This window comes from Plutella xylostella, chromosome 15 (assembly GCF_932276165.1).
Source record: "Plutella xylostella chromosome 15, ilPluXylo3.1, whole genome shotgun sequence".
NCBI classification, from domain to species: Eukaryota; Metazoa; Arthropoda; class Insecta; order Lepidoptera; family Plutellidae; genus Plutella; species Plutella xylostella.
The window spans coordinates 3847917-3865074 of NC_063995.1; the positions used below are offsets into that span (position 1 = coordinate 3847917).

General features: G+C 41.9%; 1 protein-coding gene across 4 annotated transcripts; it reads right to left on the bottom strand.

Annotated features, from left to right (window-relative positions):
- Window positions 1-1536: 1536 nt before the first annotated feature.
- On the bottom strand, window positions 1537-16347 carry LOC105386141 (ATP-binding cassette sub-family F member 1). 4 transcript variants are annotated; one of them, XR_007267093.1, is made up of 19 exons: window positions 15970-16347; window positions 15715-15834; window positions 14928-15029; window positions 14403-14522; window positions 13841-13951; window positions 13280-13431; window positions 12783-12951; window positions 12216-12386; window positions 11334-11450; window positions 10939-11015; window positions 10482-10630; window positions 9261-9344; window positions 6951-7188; window positions 6441-6618; window positions 5937-6115; window positions 5436-5669; window positions 4743-4901; window positions 2544-2738; window positions 1537-2400 (listed from the first exon to the last, which is right to left on the bottom strand). XR_007267093.1 is itself a non-coding variant. In XM_048625929.1 (19 exons), the coding sequence occupies exons 1-19, from the start codon at window positions 16220-16222 to the stop codon at window positions 2637-2639; spliced, it is 2715 nt and encodes a 904-aa protein (XP_048481886.1). In that variant the 5' UTR covers window positions 16223-16347; the 3' UTR covers window positions 1537-2636. The 4 variants fall into 4 exon arrangements, 3 of the variants coding, with proteins under 3 accessions (XP_048481886.1, XP_048481885.1, XP_048481887.1); XM_048625929.1 differs by adding an exon at window positions 4309-4398 and having other exon boundaries at window positions 1537-2738; window positions 4833-4901; XM_048625928.1 differs by having other exon boundaries at window positions 1537-2738.
- Between the last annotated feature and the right edge of the window lie 811 nt (window positions 16348-17158).

The window sequence follows — 17158 nt, forward strand, 5'->3', positions numbered from 1 at the left end:
TAAGCGAGCGCTCTCTCCCCACAATGTTGTATGCAGGCTGGTGTGTTAGTGAGTGCGACAAGGTTGCAGGAGTGCTGAGTGATTTGGCGAAGGGGCTGGCAGTAACAGGCTCTTGGCGATATCCAAACCTCTCATTGTTGGCTTGTTAGCGCATAATTCGCTGTAACGCGGTTAACGAATGTGGATGGAAATCTCCTTGTGCCATTATGTGTTATTTGCCTGCATTAAATCCTACGTGATTTTTTATATATCTCTGCATGGATCTAAGACGTTTGTTGTAACATATTAGTTATTATGATTTTATACCTATGCTTTGAATTTAAAGAATGAATTCGTTAATAACGCTGATATGCTAGGCATGAAAATAATTAAACAACCCTCTTTGAGTTTTGTAGAATATAGCTATGTTAAACTGAGATAGAAAAATGGAGTGTTAAATTGCAAATTATAAACTTACAAGTTCAAAATTATAATAATAATAAGGTGTTATAACAAATTGCTCACGGCATCGACCGATAATGCACAGTAGCTACGTAGGTTTTTACCCGAAGACTTTTATTGAGCCATTCCAATTCGAATAGGTACTGAAAGAAACATTATTATTCTAACAGATTGCGTCGAGTATCCAAATGAATCTCTGTTAAAACACGTTTCCACCAGCCGCCGCCGCCCCTCAAAGGGAAGGATACTAATTTTCTTTCGAGTTTAAAAGAAGGTTCCTTTCAAGAAGTGGAAAAAAGTTACAATCGGAAAGGAAATTTGCGTTTTAAATCCTCTAATGAAGCCGAGAAGTTTCTAATGGAGGGGTGAAGGCTGCGGGGAACCGGGAAAAACTCGGAGTAATCGCGAAGGAGAAAAACTCGTTAGGTGATGCCGACTGCGGTACTGGCGCGGACAGGTGCAGGATGGAAGGTAAATACTGTACCTAAATAGTCAGTGCTGAAGGATCCATAGAGTCTATAAAACAAGATTCCCATCGGTTTCCCTCTTCTTGTATTAACTAATTTCATAATATGCATCTAGCGGTATTTGAAAATGATAGGCATATTTTTTTACTATGGCTTCCCCTACAAAAAAAATTAAGGTAAGCGTCCACCTATTGGCATCGTACGGGACGCAGTTTCCCCATATATTTATGACAATCAGTTTGGTGCGATAAGTACCTTAAACTCTTCGCCACTAATAGATAGCGTGGTTGGGGTCTTGGTGATATCTAAAGTTTTTTTTTTGGGTTCCGTAAGTCTACTAGGACCCCTTATAGTTTTGTCATGTCTGTCCGGTTCTCCGCCGTTTCCGCACCGATTGCAACGAAAATTTGTGGAATGGTGTATACTAATAATTCAAAAATTGGTTTTTAAAATAATCGAAAATTCAAATTCAAAATATAAATATTCGATTTACCCCATCGTGTGGGGTATCGTATTGAATCAGCTATACTTACTTACATCTAACGTCTGCTAACTGGCAATAAACCATAGATCTATGGGTCCTATAATCAACAGAATAATGGCGGTTTTAATAAATAAAATAAATTAATCTGTTATATAACAAAATGCATTTATTAAAATACAAGTTAACGCTAACAGTATTATAATACAAAATATTAATTTATCGATCTTGGGACCTTTCGATTAACTTAAGCACCAAGCGTAATGGAATCATTTTTATTTGTTTTTATTTTCAATATTTCTACGACACACGGGAGAAAAGGTTCGGACGAAGCAAATAGTGTTTTTTTTGTATTTACAAATTTTCAGAGACTAAGAGGACAACACAATATTACATTGGAAACACTTTTAAAATAAAATAAATAATTTATTCACATTTTATTACTCATTTTTACAGGCACTTGGTGATCAGATCACACAAAATGTAGTAAAGGATTCGTATTAAAAAAGAAAACATGAATTTTCTAAGTATGGAATCATATTTTTTGGTTATGTTTTGTAAATTGCCAAATGAGTAACTTTTTCATTAAATTTTCGCTTCAGTACGATGTTTTAGAAATTACTTGCTGGAACAACTGACGCCATCTTTGTTGGTTCATAGACAACATTACGTACGATTTTAGTTCTTACCGCGGCCACCAGGGGAATGTTTCCACAAGTAAGGGTGTTATTAGCCACCACGATGCTAGAGCATTGCGATTATTTTCCATTTTAGTTTCATTTGCTTTTTAGTTATGTAAATCAAGTAACATAATATTTATAGATTCGATGATATAGCTAGACGTTAACTCTTTTACCATAAAGTTGTTATTCAACGACATTTTATCTATATTAATACATAATAATCAGATTAAATACTTTATTGCTCTTTAGTGTTCCCAACTACACTACCAGAATCATTAAACAAAATAACTGTCCACAGCGACTTCTAATCCACCTCTCATCCGCACTCATTCACACGTACAGTCAGCTGCATATGTAGCTATACACTTTTGTACCTTGTCAAATTCACAAACTGCCGATTCATTCATTGAAACTTTGACGATTCGTCAGCTTGACAAGGTACAGAAGTGTATAGCTACTTATGAAGCTTATCGTGCAAAAGTGCAAGTGAGATGGCAAATAAACAAAGTCGTCTCAGACAGTTACGTTCCTTATTGACTGACCGTGTGGGGGGTAGTTGTGTGTTTACTGCATGATGGCGGCGTTGGCGATGATGGAGGGCGAGTTGATGGTCTCGCCGAGGCTCTCCAGCAGCTCCTTGCGGTAGTCGTCGAAGTCTCCGTCCACCTGAAGGAAATACCACGTTTATTATGGATATTTAAACGAGGTATTGATGATGTAAGGCCGAGAAACTCTTGTGAGCCTCCTTGGCGCTTTATGTAAATGACTAGTGTGTGTAGTGAGTTTTATAGGGCTGCTTAGAGGCCTATCTCCAGCAGCAGACGATTCCAGTAGATCCTGTATTCGCCGAACGAAGTCCGTTATCGACGCGCGTTGCATGTCAGAGCCGTATTTATCGCTATAGTAACGTTTATCCACGTCAATAACGAACCCGTGCCGTAACTAAAGGACCGGCCGGTAAGCAGAGAGAAAATCGAACGTTGGCGTTTGCATCTACAACCATTTAGGCCCTGGTCTCCTATTTACTCCGTAGGTCGCGTCAAGTGTCACCGCCGTAGGCCGCGTCACGATACTCACTACATCTACGCGCCAACGTCGGCGTGTGAGGGAGACCGCATCAGTACATTTCTATAGTGAGCATTGTGACGCGGCCTACGGCGTGACGCTGGACGCGCCCCTCGGCGTAAATAGGAGACCCAGGCCTTAGAATCTGTCCGCCGGCCATCAAGATTATTGGTGCGAGCATTATTACTGTGAGCGTGCGACAGAAACAAACATAAAAAGGGCAATGACCGTTTTTCTCTGTACTTAGCAACCGTGCTTTCTTCTTCCTCATTCCCGCTACTCCTCCGAGGAATCTGGGGCTGGCATCTCCATCCGTCTCTGTCGGTGGCCAGCAAGTTGATTGTGCTTCACTCACCTCATTAATAATCTGGTCCTCGATGACATACAGCGTGTAGTCGGTCTCGCGGATGAGCCGCTCGTCGTGGGACACGTCGTTGACAGATCATGATCATCATCATCAGCCAATAATCATCCACTGCTGGTCATAGGCCTCTCCCAAGGAGCGCCACAACACTCGGTCCTTCCTCATCCAACCACTACCGCCTAGTCGCCTACGGTCGTCGTTGACAGATGTGACTGTGTAATACTGACCTCATTAATAGTCTGGTCCTCGATGACATACAGCGTGCAGTCGGTCTCGCGCATGCTTGTACTCATCAAGGTTACTGTGCGAGCGTGAGGGCACTATTACTGCGCGCGTGCGACAGAGACAAAAATAAAAAGGTCAATGCCCGTTTTTCGCTGTGTCCTTTACTCACCTCATTAATAGGTCTGGTCCTCGATGACATACAGCGTGCAGTCGGTCTCGCGGATGAGGCGCTCGTCGTGGGACACGATGATGACGCCGCCCTTGTACTCGTTGTCAGATCATCATCATCAGCCAACAATCATCCACTGCTGGTCATAGGCCTCTCCCAAGGAGCGCCACAACACTCGGTCCTTCCTCATCCAACCACTACCGCCTAGTCGCCTACGGTCGTCGTTGACATATGTGACTGCGTAATACTGACCTCATTAATAGTCTGGTCTTCAGTGACATACAGCGTGCAGTCGGTTTTGCGGATGCTTGTACTCATCAAGGTGCGAGCGTGAGGGCACTATTACTGTGTGCGTGCGACAGAGACAAATATATAAAGGGCAATGCCCGTTTTTCGCTGTGTGCTTCACTCACCTCATTAATAGTCTGGTCCTCGATGACGTACAGCGTGCAGTCGGTCTCGCGGATGAGGCGCTCGTCGTGGGACACGATGATGACGCCGCCCTTGTACTCGTTGTCAGATCATCATCATCATCATCATCAGCCAATAATCATCCACTGCTGGACATAGGCCACTCCCAAGGAGCGCCACAACACTCGGTCCTCGGCCTTCCTCATCTAACAACTACCGGCTACCCGCCTACGGTCGACGTTGACAGATGTGACTGTGTAATACTGACCTCGTTAATAGTCTGGTCCTCGATGACATACAGCGTGCAGTCGGTCTCTCGGATGCTTGTACTCATCAAGGTTACTGTGCGAGCGTGATGGCACTATTACTGTGCGCGTGCGACAAAGACAAATATACAAAAGGTCAATGCCCGTTTTTCGCTGTGTGCTTCACTCACCTCGTTAATAGTCTGGTCTTCAATGACGTAGAGCGTGCAGTCGGTCTCGCGGATGAGGCGCTCGTCGTGGGACACGATGATGACGCCGCCCTTGTACTCGTTGATGGCCTCCGCCAGCGCGTCGATGCTCTCGATGTCCAGGTTGTTGGTCGGCTCGTCCTTTTAGTGAAGAAGGGGGGGTTAGGCTGGGATTTGGATGTATTGATAAATGGCTGAGCAATACATTTATATTCTGTACGCCTGTACAGACTGGATTTTACAAAATCTTTTGTGGTGACATATACTCTCACTGGTTGCACTAATGGACGACTATTCTTCACAGGATATGATACAATGATAATAAATTGCTCATATTAAGTTGGAGCGCAGCGTGCCGGACCGCAGCGCAAGCATACAACTTATTAAATAGCGTCCATCTTAATCAAATCACCTTACCATAGGTAATCTGACTCACTCTCTTCCATCCAAAGGTTGTCTGGTAGAGATTGCTATAAGCAATAAGGCCGCCTCTTTGTACTGTTTTATTTTTAAGTTTTATTTTTTTGTTCTTGGTGCAAATAAAGTGTATTGTATTGTATTGTAATCACTCCTCGATACAAGTTCAACTTAACAGAACTCACAGTATACCCACCTAACACTAACTTTACAATACCAACATCTCACTAACCTAATAGGATACAAATTAAAACTCACCAAAATGACAACATCAGGCGCCATAAGCGTCAGCTCAGCCAGCGCAACTCTAGCCTTCTGTCCTCCGCTTAAATCCTTCATCTTGATGGTGTGCGCGTGGCTGGCGAGCCCGAACGTGCCTAGAGCTTTACGCGCCTTCTCATACTGCAGCCCGAAGAGACGCTGCAGGTATTCCACTGGAGACTCCTCGGCTGTCAGGTGCTCACCGGAGTGCTGGTCGAAGCGACCTATCCTCTGTGGGTGGGGGTTGGGGTTAGAACCTTAACGTATTTTGTGGGGAAGTTTGGGTTTTAGTTAACATTTGACTAATTATGTGATATCTAACGAATGGAGTGAGCCTTGTGTTACATTGCTAAGAACCATAAACCAAATTCATATAGGTACAATCTAAAAAAAATAGGCAGATTCGGCAGATAGCATAGCATAGATGCCCTCCAATAAATCTAAAAACTTTTAAACTTATAATAATAGTCCCTACTTTAAATTTTAAGTCGCACTCACCAGCCTATGATTTCTGATGAGCTCTCCCTTCACCGGGCTCAGATCTCCGACAAGCAGCTTGAGGAAGGTGGACTTGCCGACCCCGTTGGGCCCCACGATGGCGATACGGGAGCTCAGGTCGATACCGAAGTCCACGCCGATGAATAGAGGCTTCTGGGTCGGGAAGTTGAAGTATACGTCTGGAATGGAGACAGGAAATTAGGATCGAATAATATGGAGTTTATGGTGGCGGGGAGCACTTTCTTTCCTCCACGCCGAGAAACCTTGTGCTTATTCACCATGAATAAAGGGCGCGGTAGTAGTGGCAGTCAACAAGGCAGCATGGGCGTTTCCATGTGAATACTTTCATATGACGTCATAATGTTTGATATTTCTTGACCGGGTCACCGTGGTCGACATGCTTTGTGGGTCGACGTTAGACAGCTACCCGGTAGTGGCTGGATAATGGCCAATGGCCTGCGCATTTGTTGAATTACTGTTTTATTATACATTCTGCATACTCACTGTGCAGGCCGAGGATGGGCGGCTGCAGGGGCGGCGGGTCGGGGAAGGAGAACTTGACGGCGTACTCCTTGGGCCGCTGCAGCAGGCTCGCCGGCGCCGCGTCTTCAGAGTCTTCCTTCTGAGATTTACTGCGGTTCTTCTCCTGCTTGCGGGTTAAAGCTTCCTTTTGCTTCTTTTCCTGTTGGTGATTTTTAGATGGGTTAGTCTCTAATGTCTTTACTTTTTATATCTTATATTCAATTGTGATTACTGGTGACCAATAAAGTTATATTCTATTCTATTTGTTTGGATTCTAAAGAGGTAGGTTTGGGGATTGTATCAGACAAGTGGTATCAGAAATCTGAATTTCTTTTCATTTTGAGTTAATTCTGATGCTTTTGAGGCAAGAGTTATATGCTCCTCTGTCAAAAAAACTGAATTTATTTTACTTTAGATAGCATACATTGTATTTGAGGCCTATAACATTAAAAGTCAAAATCAATGCGTAAAAAGACCTCAAAAATGACTTACAGCCTGCTTCTTCGACTGCCCGTGCGCCTTCAGCTCCTTCAATCTCTTCTCCTGTTTCTCATACTCCTTGTGCTGTTCCTTTCTCTTCTGCGCCAACATCTTCTTGAACATGCTGTAGTTGCCCTTGTAGTAGAACAGCTTCTGCTGGTCGAGGTGGATGATCTCGTTGCACACGTTGTCTAAGAACGACTGGTCGTGGGACACGACTAGGAGAGTTTTCTTCCAGCCTTGAAGGTAGCTATGGAGTGTGGTTTTAAGGTTAATAATCTATTCAGCTTGTTTTTAAATTTAAGCTACATCATCGTCAGTTTTACATATTATTTGCTAATGTGACAAACCTACCCCGATCATTCAGAAGAAGGATTGGATGACTACCGAAATACTGCAGTTAATCTCAAGTCGACGGGAATACAAGGGAAAAGACCATCAAAAATACAAATGTATACAAAACACCATAAGGAGGAAAATAAGAGTAGCAAAGGAGACTTAGCAGAGTAGAAAAATGTCAAGAAATAGATTTCCAAGCCAAACACGACCATTTTAATCTACACAAAAGCATAAGAGATGTTTAAGTAAAAGATATCCTACTAAAACACATCTTGCTTTGTTAGATGAACAAGGTAATTTTTCTTCTTCAGTGGAAGAGAAACTAGCGATTTGGGAGTCGTATATCCGGGCACTATTCCATGACAGTAAAATAGACAACAATGAAATCTCTATAACGGAATCTGGACCTGAGTTAATAAAATCTTAAATAGCACATGCTATAAAGTCAGCAAAACGAAGGAAGGCTGTTGGATCAGACGACATTCCAGTAGAGATACTTCAAGAAATCGATGACTGTAATCTAGATTTCCTTACCAATTTCTTCAACGAAATTTACTCAACTGGCTACATACCAAGAGATTGGCTGAAATCTACTTTTGTAACCTTGCCAAAAATCAATCATCCGAAGAAATGCAGCGATTACCGGACTATATCCCTGATGAGTCACGTGCTAAAAATATTCCTTAAGATAATACATAAAAGGATTTATCCTAAATGCGAAGCTATACTATCTAAGACTCAATTCGGATTTCGAGCAGGTCTAGGAACACGTCACGCTCTTTTTGGATATCAAATGCTTGTACAGCGGTGCCTAGATGTAAATCGCGAGTTACATTCTGACCGAGTCAGGCATGAGAAACTTTTTGAAACCCTAAAGTCGGTGGGAATTGATAGTAAAGACCTTCAAATAGTCAAGAATTTATATTGTCAACAAAAGGCCAACGTGAGAGTTGATGACCGCGTTTCGACTGACGTTGAAATACTCAGAGGTGTGCGACAGGGCTGCATCCTCTCACCGTTGCTCTTCAATATATACGCCGAAGCCATATTTTCAGCGGCTCTGTCAGATGTCACAGAGGGTGTCTCAGTTAACGGCCATGTCATCAACAATATCAGATATGCCGATGACACCATATATTAATAGCTGAAACCAGGCAAAGCTTGCAGAAACTCGTGGATATCGTCACCGTAGCAAGTGTGTCATACGGCATCAACATCAATGCCAAAAAGACCAAATACATGGTAGTAAGCCGAGGACCACAGCCAAACTCCTCCATTAACATTGAAGGTACAGACCTTGAAAGAGTGAGCCGATACAAATACCTGGGTGTTATAGTCAACGACAAAGGAGATCACAGTCTAGAAATTAAATGCCGAATCGAACAAGCTCGTAGCGCCTTCCGAAAAATGGAAAAAGTCCTCTGTGACCGTAACCTGAACCTCAATCTACGCACGCGTATAGCAAAATGCTACGTATTCTCCGTCCTTCTATATGGAGCTGAAGCCTGGACACTCACCGAGAGAATGGCCAAGCGCCTTGAAGCGTTTGAGATGTGGGTTTACCGGAGAATGCTCAAAATATCGTGGGTCCAGAAGGTTCGGAATGTAACAGTCCTTCAAAGATTAAATAAAAAAGGCACAGAGGTACTGAATACCATAAAAAGACGCAAGCTGGAATACTTCGGCCACATAATGCGAAACCCCAAGTACGAACTCCTCCAAGTAATAACCCAGGGGAAAATACAAGGCAGGAGGAGGCCTGGGCGGCCAATGACATCATGGCTGCAAAATCTACGCCAGTGGTTCCAGCTGAGCACTGGAGAATTGTTCCGTGCGGCGGCCTCCAAGACGGAAATCAGCAGGATGATTGCCAACCTTCGATAGGAGACGGCACCAGAAGAAGAAGAATGTGACAAAGCAAAGTACGGCTATGAAAATGAGATAATAACTATTGTATTATTGTGGATACTAATATGTACTTACTTATCTAACCAAATGACGGCGTTCAAATCTAAATGGTTGGTAGGTTCGTCGAGCAGCAGCAGAGTGGGCTCGATGTACAGCGCTCTGGAAATAAATACGAAATATAATATAAAATAAATCCAATAGTATCATGCGTAGCGTGCAGAAGAATAGGTTTGAGTGAAACATGGTAAAATACTACCCCACGGGCAAATGGATGAGTGGGCTAAGGAGGTTGATAGGCTAACGTAACATAGAGTGCGTGCCAGATAAGTGTGTAATGTGAAGTCGGTTGCAAGACTTGCAAGACGAGGATGGCGCTATTTCATTCATGTTACAGTAGCGTAGCATTATTATTGGCGCGTTAGCGCGTCTTGAGCTAGTTTCAGATGTAAACAGTTATTTGGTGCGGACTATGCGTAGACATAGTAACCATACTAGCCATTGCAAAATGCGCCCTATTACCTGGCAAGAGACACCCTCATCCGCCAGCTCCCGGAGAAGTTCTTGGTGGCGCGGTCCTGAATCTCCTTGCTGAACCCCAGACCGGGAGGATGCGGCGCGCTTACTGCTTCATCGGTGTTATCAATCCATCACGAAGACACACATTATGAACTATCCTCGGCAGAAATAGTGTCTTGCTTAGCTATCTAAAGCTCGTGCAAGATAAGTGTGTAATGTCTGAAGATGGATGCCAGACGAGGATGGAGTAATTTTATTCGTGTTACAATAGCTTAGCATTACCGTTATTGGCGCATTAAGCAGACGTAGTAGCCATTGCAAAATGCACCCTATAAATTACCTGGCAAGAGACACCCTCATCCGCCAGCCCACGGAGAAGTTCTTGGTGGCGCGGTCCTGCATCTCCTTGCTGAAGCCCAGCCCGGCCAGGATGCAGCGCGCTTATTACCTCATCGGTGTTATCAATCCACGACGGACATTCTCATCTCATGAACTATCCTCCGCAGAAATAGTAGCTTGCTTAGTTACCTACTAGGCAGGCACACTCTAGGTGGTACTTAGAACGCGTCCCAGATAAGCGTGTTAAGTCTGAAGTTAGTTGCAATACGAGAATCAAGCAATTTTATTCTTGTTACAGTAGCATAGAGTTACCTTTATTGGCACGTTAGCGCGTCTTGAAACTAGTTTCAGATGTGCACTCTTATCTCGCGCGAACTATCCGTACAGGTAGCGTGTTCACATAGTATCCATTGCAAAATGCCAAAACGCCCTTTATGTTACCTGGCAAGAGACACCCTCATCCGCCAGCCCCCGGAGAAGTTCTTGGTGGCGCGGTCCTGCATCTCCTTGCTGAAGCCCAGACCCGCCAGGATGCGGCGCGCGCGCGGCTCGGCTGAGTCCGCGCCGATCGCCTTCAGCTCCGAGTATACCTGGGGAGGGGGAAAGGTTACTGGAGTTTGATGGAAACTTGTGAATGGTGTAGTGGTTAGTGACCCTGACTGCTATACCGAAGGGCCCGGGTTCGGGTTCCGGCAAGGGCAGACATTTGTTTAAATGTAATAAGTACTTTGAACTGCGCTGTATCTGGTTGGTCACATTTACATTGAAACGAAACACGTAAAATATAAATTATAATCAAGGCTCACAATATACAAGTTATTTCTTCTTTAAAAAAAGTACTTATTCCATTATACTCTATTCTATGTTAGTATGATTTATATAATAACCGATGTATTACCTCGTTTAATCTCTCCTGCACCTTCATGTTTCCATTTTCTACTTCAGTCTCAAGTTCTTTGCACTCCTTCATTAGTTCTAAGGAAAATAAAAGATTACAATTTATACACCATAGAAACAAACAGAGGAGTAACAGTAAAAGACCAATATCACAGATATCTTAGGCATATTCTAAAAAGTCAGTGGTAAGTAGTGTTGAGTATAAATAAAACGCTTTTCCATATACTTCTGATGAGTAAATGTTATATATTACACTTTAATATGAAATATATTGAGTCCTAATTTATAAATCGATGACACCAGCCTACAGAATCCCCTCTTACAATCTGACTAACTAATCCTAGCTGATGCCAACACAGTGCCAAAATTCACCCTATCTCTAAGAACTACACTGACCGGTTCTCTTGACGTCGGCCTCGAGGATGGTGTGCACGGCGCTCTGGTCGCTGGCCGTCACCTCCTGCTCGCACAGCAGGATGTCGATGTGCGGCGGCAGCGGGAACGCACGTTGCACTGAAACGTATTTTGATTATAGTATTTCGTCATCGACTGTCCAAGTACAGGACCACAAGACAAGACCTATCCAACTGCAACGTGGAGTGAGACAGGGGGATGTGATATCTCCGAAACTGTTCACCAATGCATCGGAAGATGTCTTTAAGACGTTGGACTGGAAAGGATATGGCATATGTATAAATGGCGAGTACATGTCAAACCTCCGCTTCGCGGACGACATCGTTATTATGGCAGAATCTCTGCAGGAACTCAGCTGGATGCTAAGTGGCCTAAATGCTGCTTCCCGACGTGTTGGCCTCGGTATGAACTTGGACAAGACGAAAGTCATGTACAATGCACACATCAAACCGGAGCCGGTCGCCGTTGGTGAGGCAACAATCGAAGTTGTGCAAGAATATGTCTACCTCGGGCAGACTATTCGGCTAGGCAGAAGCAACTTCGACAAGGAGGCTGCAAGGCGCATCCAACTGGGTTGGGCTGCATTCGGGAAACTTCGTCACATATTCTCCTCGGCCATTCCTCAGAGCCTGAAGACAAAAGTCTTCAACCAGTGCGTCCTGCCAGTGATGACGTATGGTGCAGAGACGTGGACACTGATGGTAGGACTGGTCCACCGATTTAAAGTCGCTCAGCGTGCTATGGAGAGAGCTATGCTTGGGGTTTCTCTGATGGATCGTATCAGAAATAATACTTATAATTACTTAATTTTGTCAATCTCACAACATCTTAAGTAATAATTATTTATTCAAATTCCCCGCTTACCCAGATGCCTGAGCAGCGTGGTCTTCCCGTGCCCGTTGGGCCCGACGAGCCCGTAGCGCCGGCCGTTGGCGATCAGCAGGTTGGCGTTCACGAACAGGTCCTGCCCCTTCGCGCTTATCGTGAAGTTCTCCACCTTGATGTCCACCGCGTTCTCTAGCGCCGCCATTTGTCCTGGAAATAAGGTTTCATATTGGCTTGTTGAAGGGAGTGGAGGAAAAAAGGGGAGACATTTGTCGAGCAGTAAGGAATAAAGTTACATATTGCTTTAACAGCAATGAAAATGTACAGTCAGCTGCAAAAGTAGCTATACACCTTTGTACCTTGTCAATTTGAAACCGCTTATCCATTCATTGAAACATTGACGGATTGTCAGTTTGACAAGGTACAGAAATGTATAGCTACTTATGCGGCTGACCGTACAACAATACTTTAAAGATATTTTAAGCTATGTTTTTTTTAATATTAGAGCTCGCACGGCATTTATTTGATTTACGTTAAATACGGCGACACGATCGTCGAGCAGCGGTCACCGACACAGTACAGTGACGCTGCAGTAAGGTAACTCACCAGCAGACTTCTGCGCCTGGCTGACGGTGAAATTGGAGTCCAGGTCGCTGTGCCCCTGCCCGCCCTTCTTGGTCATCAGCTCCATCTGCTTCTCATACTCTTGCTGTTTCTTCAGCTTTTTCTTCTCTTTGTGTGTCATCTTTTTTTCGCCTGACTCCGCTTTTTCGGACTGGAAAAACGATTAATAAACACGTATTATATTTTGTATGGAATCATGCATGCATTATGCTTGCGACTGTGATACCCGAGGGGGTAGTCAGAGGTAACTCGCGAGTGGAATACCCGATTTACGCTGTGCATATTTTGTACTCAAGTCATAGGTAGGCCATATCACCTATAATCTAGATATGCAGGTTTCCTGGCGATGTTTTCCGTCCGTGCATGATAATTATATACTTAAAATCCTTAGTTATTTATTTGGGAAGAAATAATATGAACATTTATGGAATCTTATATTTTACTAAATTAAAAGAAATGATTTTGTCAGGGCTACCAACCTTAGCATCTTTGGAGCCTTTATCTTCAGCTTCCTCGCTGATGACGGGCGTCATGTCCGGCAGAGTCTCCTTGAGGTTCAACCTCTTGATCTCTTCCTCGACATCATCAACCTCATCGGCTTTACCTTTTTTGTGTTTCTCTGTAAAAAAATCTATTAATATTTAGTCAATTCTAAACAACAACAAAAATATAAAAAATTAAGTAAAAAAATATTATTTATTCAGTGTCCAGCACCACACACCAAAAATATCCTAAGCTGGTGAGAATTACAGTATTTTTTATGTATATGCAGATGCTGTTGGTTCTCTATGCACATGCACATGCATAAATAAATAAGGTCTCTGGATTCTTTCCTAAGAAAGATTATGAAGAACTGTTGAATAACATTAACAGATCTTAGGTCTGTCATGTGACAGAATAATGTCAATTATAGGCATATTCAGCTTATGCAAAACTTGTGTTCTACATTGCATGCACTATAATGTTGCATGCATACACTAACACTGTGTTGACCAAGAACTATGATCATGTATTAGAAATCAATTGTTTTTGCCACTTACCTTTATGTTTAGTAACTGGTTCTGGTATGACTTCTTCATGATCAGAAGTCTCAACATTTAATTCTTCATCACTATTATGGTCATCTGACAGATCATCTTTTTTTCCTTTACCTAAGAGAATGAGTTAATTAAATTAATTTAAACTTGCTACATATTTTTTGTGTTTATTCCTTATTCTATATATATTATATTTATTTTCTTATTTTACAAATCCTTACTATATAATATTATAAATGCGAAAGTAACTGTGTCTGTCTGTCTGTCTGTCTGTCTGTTACTCTTTCACGCCAAAACTACTGAACGGATTTGAATGAAATTTGGTATACATACGGTCTAGACCCTGGGAAAGAACATAGGCTACTTTTTATCCCGGAATTCCCACGGGAAAACTTTTTAAGGCGAAGCGAAGCGCGCGGGAACAGCTATATACAATAAATATGTGTGCCTAGGGTTTGCTTATACCATAGAGTACAGGGGTCCTTTCCGAATGATGTGTGCTTTATTTGAGTTTCAATAAGAATATATAATTTTGCAACCACAAATCTATTTTTTCCTTTCTTACCTTTATTTTTTTTACTAGATTTAGTTACAGGCTTTGCAGGTTCACTTGAAGCATCACTGAGTACAACCTTGTCATCCTCTTCATCGTCAGACAACTCTACTGTCTTCTTTTTGTTCTTTGCTGAAAATATACAAAATACAAGATAAGTCTATATAATAAAAAGTTGGATAATCTCATTTGATTGTGAAGATGACACATTTCTGCCAACTCTCACTAAAGATGTAGATTGGTGATGAAATATAGGAAACTTCTTCCTTTTTACACTAACATTTATTGGCAACATGGTAAAAGGATTAGCCAGAAAGATAATGTGTAATTTGCTGACTGCCAAATGCATTGGATGCATACAGTTGATATGTCACTCTAGGGGCTCCTTAAGTAAGCTCTGAGATCAGAATGGAAAAAAGAAACAATGCATTAGGGTATATGGGAATTGATATTATCCCCCAAATTCATAGAGCTATTTGACAGTGTAAAATAGGTTATTTATAAAATAAAGAATGAAAATTTGTGGATAAAAATTACCTTTCTTTTTGGTTACTGGCTTGGCAATTTCCTCTTCTGAGACTTCTTTAAGTTCTACATCGCTACCTTCATCAGACCAATCATCATCTTTTTTACCTTTACCTAAAAGCATTTGAAAACCATGTTAGTATGTAAAACATAAAAATCAATAAATAATAATATCTACTATTACTGCACCAACATATCATGGTACAGTCTGCTAGAAACAACTGTTGGCATTATCACTCTGAGATAAGTCTTCACTCTAAAAGAATCCAGGTTACTTAGACCCATAGTATAGCTTGTTTTACATTACTAGAGACAAATGTGGAAGTCTGTTATTCTCAATTGTTATTCAACTGTTTTGCTGCTCCCTAGTAGGTAAATAACATCATCATAAGCATGGAAGCCTAATAGAATATAATTTATTGTAATTATAGCAAGTATGTAAAGTTGCCATGTTTTTAACTGATGATTTCCGAACTTACAATTAGGTCTACTGGATTATACCTGCTGTATTATCTATGACTCCAATATCTGACTGATATAATGTGACGAAAATCTTCCACTTGTCAAGTGCAGAGAAACCTGACCCCCCTCTCATAGTAACAATGCTTCTGAGGGGGGTCAGGTTTATCTGCCTCTTACTGTACCTTGTTTCATGGGGAAAGACATCTGACTTATTACATTCAAATAAGGGTAGTTTTTGTTTGTATCAGATGACTTTCCCTGTGAAATGGAATATAGGTATGGGTATATCTGTTTAAAACATTTAGATTGTCACTGCATATTGCATTTACTAACATACCTTTTTTCTTCTTGTTAGATTTAACAGACTTTGATGCTGTGCTGGTAGCATTGCTGACCTCTGACTTGGTATCATCAAATTCATCATCAGATGAATCATTTCCCTTCTTTTTATTTTTAACTGAAAGAAAGAAATAATTAGCACCTTTAAAAACAATATAGGTATGTATAGAAAACAATATTATTAATAACAAACCTTTAGAAAGGTTAGTATAATTCAGTTATATACAACATTGTACTTGATTATTTTACTTACCTTTCTTCTGTGATTTCTTAGAAGCTGGTTTAGGCACGTCGTCATCATCAGACACTGGCATCTGCTTACCTACTTCCTTCTTCGATTGTTCTTCACTATCAGACCAGTCATCTGACTTGCCTTTTCCCTTTTTCTTAGCTTTGCCCTTACTTTTAGAGGTTACCTCATGGGTATCAGCAAGACTATTTTTTTTCTTATCGTCAAAGTCATCGTCTAAATCAAGATTTTTCTTATTTCCTCGTTTCTTGGACATGTTAGTGAGACTATTTTCTTATGACTTTAATACACTCTGAAGAGAAATTGGCACAAAAAACTAAAAAAATAGCCAACTCAACTCGACGGAAAACGAAACGAAAGTCAACTGTCAAGTCCAAAATTCTGTTGTTGTCTGTCACTGTGACAGCTGTCAGACTATCTATGTCAAATGTCAATAGTTCGATCACAGAGCAAAAAGTCCTCAAAATAATAATAATCTTCACAACAACAAAAAAACTGATCAAGGAGAAAGATGGCGGTGCCCACCAGTAAAGAGTACTATGTAACATGCCCACCATCAGTCCAAAAAAAGGAACTGATACTGATCAATATCACCAAATCATAGGTCACCGAATGCGAATGGTCACTGTATTGCTTTCTCTATGGTTACTTACGATTTACGATACCACCTCACCGTTCGTATGGGACAAACCGCACCGTCTTCAAGGGCAAACAAAAGGCCATGGCCCATGGATGATGTCAACCAGTGGACTCCACGTGAGGTGAATCACTTGCGCAGCCCGAAAAAGAATGGTGACTATACATAGCTGGTTCTATATATATTGTGGGTAGATACAGTTACCTACCTACATAGGTTGTAATAAATTAGTGAGGGGTAGTGTGTTATATACGGTATGTAACCTACCTATTTGAAGAAATGATCATTGGACGGACCGCTACCAACGAGCCATGGCCAAAGACTAGCCATAGCGAGACCACAACACTCTGTCCTCTGAGGTACCGGCCAACGTGTCGCGTCGCGTCGGTCCACCGGGCTAGAGGTAATCCGCTACGCTACGCTTGCTTATTCGTTATCTTCACTCTCATCTCTACCTACCTAGTATTTACTGGTACATTGAGGGCCTTTTTCACAATTTCATTATGTTTTAGACAGTGACAGCATGTATTTTATGCCACAGGTTTCCATTATCAG